Below are 3,693 nucleotides of genomic sequence, written 5' to 3'. Positions count from 1 at the left end.
CCTGTTTAAAAGGGAAGATGTTTAGTGGAGATAGATGCAAAGTATGGCACCTAGAGACCTCAGATTTTCAGTATAGACAGAACATGAAAGACTGGCTAGGAATCAGTGCCACCAACAGTGAGTGTATAATCCTCTTATCCAACTTTTTACCAACACGAGGAACTGTCTAACTTTTTAATCTTTTCTAACATGATATTTAAAAACTATGACCCATTTTTTGGAAGATAAAATAAGGTATTGTGTAAAAATTAAAAGTGTTTGTGCTTGAGTAGGAATTGGAAGCATTGATAGAATAACTTTCAGCTTCCAGGTGAGTAATTTAGAAATCAATTATTTATTTGATACATCGCATCATTGAGGAGGTTGCTAATGATAATCCTTGTGGAGGGACCGAATTGATTCCAAGTTAAGTTACTTTACTGTGAATGTGAATATCATTTATACTATTATCAAGAAAAAGTCTAAAAAAGACATTTTAAAATCATATTTAGAAGACTTTATAGTGACAGATTTTTAAGTAGTGGTCTTTGTTAGATCACTAATATAACACTCTTATTGTTAGTGTTTTTGGTCTGGTTACCACAAATTAAGAAAAATGTATCTTTATCTCACATATGTAAAAGTAAGAGTATCAGAGAGGACTTCATGGAGGGAGCTTTGCAGAGTGGGCTGTTGAAGAATGGGAAGAATCAGAGAGATGTAATGAAGGCAAGGGCATCACAGGCCTAGTGAAGGATGTGGAGGGAAGCTGTGAGCTGGAATATCTGAGTGTGTGTGTGAGGGAGTACCGATACCAACTGCATCCATGTCCAGGGAAGATGAAGTAGTTTAACTTAGAGTGCGGGGTATATGAAGGAGTGGAGTAACAGCTAATTCTGAATATCTTGAGAGTAGCTTTAATCTTCGTTGTAACTTGGGAGATACATTATGATTCTACTTTTGGAAGCTTTGAATTTCTTAGGATACAAATTGTGTAATTTTCCAAATCCACATACATTGACCTTTTTGTAAAAGTGAAATTGAGATATGTTCACTGCAAAAATTGAAGATAGTAGGTAAGAGTACAAAGTGAAAAGTGAAAGATCCCTTCTCCTGCGTGATTATCTCAACTCCACTCCTTAGAGATAATTATTGTTAATAGGGGTTGTTTTTGTGTATCAACCTAGGTATTTTCTATCCAGCTATTGTTTTATTTATGTAATTTTACATATGTAATTAATGTATATAATTTTTTTAAAATGCCAGATGAGATGAGTGCAAAGTACTCTCTCCCCCTACCTTTTATCTATCCTGTATTTGTACATTTAGGTCTACTTTAGCATTATAAATGGCTGCATAGTACTCCATCAAAGGGATCTAATAGAAATTATTTAACTAATCCCCTATTTCTCCACACTTATTTGTCAGCCTTTTGCTCTTAGAAGCAACAATGCGTCAGTAAACATCTCTGTATCCTTTTTTCATCCACCTTGTTCATGTGCACACATACATATATCCAGAGATTTTTTCTAGAAGTAGAATAGCTGAGTCAAAGTGTATGAGCAAATAAAATTTTGGAAAGTACTGTCAAATTGGTAAACGTTTTATCAGTTTACTCTCCCACCACCAATTATGAGACTACCTGTTCCCCATTTCCTCTCAAACTCTGAATTTTGTCTAATGTTTGCATCTCTGCCAATCTGATAAGACAAAACCAATGTCTTGTTATTTTAGCATGCATTCATTTAATTAGGAAGGTGGTTATGTATTTTTATATATAAGTAAACAGAGCCATGTGTAAAGCCTCTGATATTGTCACTTTTACTTCTGTTTGGGATTTATGACTCATCATTGCCACTCTGGTCCCACATTCTTTCCTCTCTCCACTCCTACTCAGAATCTCCTCCACAGAACCCATAACTGAGTCACCTTCTCTAGCACTTATCCTCCCGCTCTGGGATGGTGAGTGCCTTACTCTGGCATCTTCTACTCCTATCTTTCCTTCATTCCTCTAAATAACTCACCCTGTCTTCTTAATTTACAGAGAAGAGAAATTTACATCTCAGTTCTTAAAAAAATGCTTATAAGGATTTTGAAAGAGCTTACCAATATGGTCATAGATATGGTATCAATATACTGAGACATGTCCAAATTAAGAAATCCACTGTCACTTAATTATTTAATATAGTTGTTACTTACAAAAAAACCTCTTAATTTTGTACTCATATATGAGATATGACTATGAAATAATGGCAGTTAAAAAATACAACAGAAGTACCCATTCAAACAGGTAAAAGGATCCCTATTCTGTGTAATATATTTTGGCAATGACATATACAACAGAGGAATGTATTTATATGTATACATATATATATATATATGCTTTGTGACTGAAATGGTCTCCATAGGCATACATCAGCCTTTGCCTAGTTTTCTGACAACTATTGAATTGCCCAATATTAAGATCAGTGCCATTTCATTTAAATCAGATTCTCCTTACTCTCTCTTTCAGGTATGAGAGCTCTCACTGCTGACAGAGGCAATGGATGAAGCCAATCACTCTGTGGTGTCTGAGTTTGTGTTCCTGGGACTCTCCAACTCATGGGAGATCCAGCTCCTTCTCTTCCTCTTTTCCTCTGTGTTCTATGTGGCAAGCCTGATGGGAAACCTCCTCATTGTGCTAACTGTGACCTCTGACCCTCATTTACAGTCCCCCATGTATTTCCTGCTAGCGAACCTTTCCATCATGGACTTGATATTTTGCTCCTCCACAGCTCCCAAGATGATCTATGACCTCTTAAGGAAGCACAAAACCATCTCTTTTGGGGGCTGCATAGCTCAGATCTTCTTTATCCACGCAGTTGGGGGCACTGAGATGGTGCTGCTCATCGCCATGGCCTTTGACAGATACGTTGCCATATGTAAGCCTCTTCACTACTTGACCATCATGAGCCCACGAAGGTGCATTTTATTTTTAGTCACTTCTTGGATTATTGGCCTTATTCATTCGGTGACTCAGTTGGCTTTTGTTGTAGACTTGCCTTTCTGTGGCCCTAATGAACTAGACAGCTTTTTTTGTGACCTTCCTCGATTTATCAAACTTGCTTGCATAGAGACGTACACACTGGAATTCATGGTTACTGCCAATAGTGGCTTGATTTCTGTGTCCTCCTTTTTGATTCTGATCATCTCTTATATCTTTATTTTTGTGACTGTTCATCAAAAAACTTCGAGTGGTATATCCAAAGCCCTCTCCACTCTGTCAGCTCATGTCACTGTGGTTGTTTTGTTCTTTGGGCCATTGACCGTTTTCTATGTGTGGCCACTTCCCACATCACATTTGGATAAATTCCTTGGCATCTTTTATTCAGTTATCACTCCTTTTCTAAATCCAGTCATCTACACTTTTAGGAATAAAGAGATGAAGGTGGCAATGAGGAGACTATGCACTCAGGTTGTGAATTACAGTAAAATCTCTTTGGTATACTGAAGATGTATAAAAAGGCAAAGTATACTAGAATTTCAGATGGATATGAACTAAATAGGATATATTAAATTTAAACAGACTGTCACTATCTACTAGTATGTATTGTGTCCTGTTTTATTTTTTCCACTCCTAATTGAATTGTGATGTCAGTCTTTGGACTCTGCTTATGTAAGAGAGTTAAAGACTAAAGGTCTTGGCTTTCTTATCTTACCAGTGGTCTTGCCTCC

General features: G+C 36.8%; 1 protein-coding gene across 1 annotated transcript; it reads left to right on the top strand.

Annotated features, from left to right (window-relative positions):
* Nucleotides 1–2,512: 2,512 nt before the first annotated feature.
* LOC131405553 (olfactory receptor 4F6-like) lies at nt 2,513–3,469 on the top strand. Its single transcript, XM_058540526.1, has one exon. The coding sequence runs from the start codon at nt 2,522–2,524 to the stop codon at nt 3,467–3,469; it is 948 nt and encodes a 315-aa protein (XP_058396509.1). The 5' UTR covers nt 2,513–2,521.
* Nucleotides 3,470–3,693: the final 224 nt, after the last annotated feature.

This window comes from Diceros bicornis, chromosome 5 (assembly GCF_020826845.1).
Source record: "Diceros bicornis minor isolate mBicDic1 chromosome 5, mDicBic1.mat.cur, whole genome shotgun sequence".
Taxonomy (NCBI): domain Eukaryota; kingdom Metazoa; phylum Chordata; class Mammalia; order Perissodactyla; family Rhinocerotidae; genus Diceros; species Diceros bicornis.
The sequence above is the reverse complement of the archived record's forward strand: the minus strand, read 5'-3'. Positions and strand labels throughout refer to the sequence as shown.

Excerpts from the sequence above, each read along its gene's own strand:
- LOC131405553 (XM_058540526.1), top strand. The coding sequence starts at position 2,522 with ATGGATGAAGCCAATCACTCTGTGGTGTCTGAGTTTGTGTTCCTGGGA.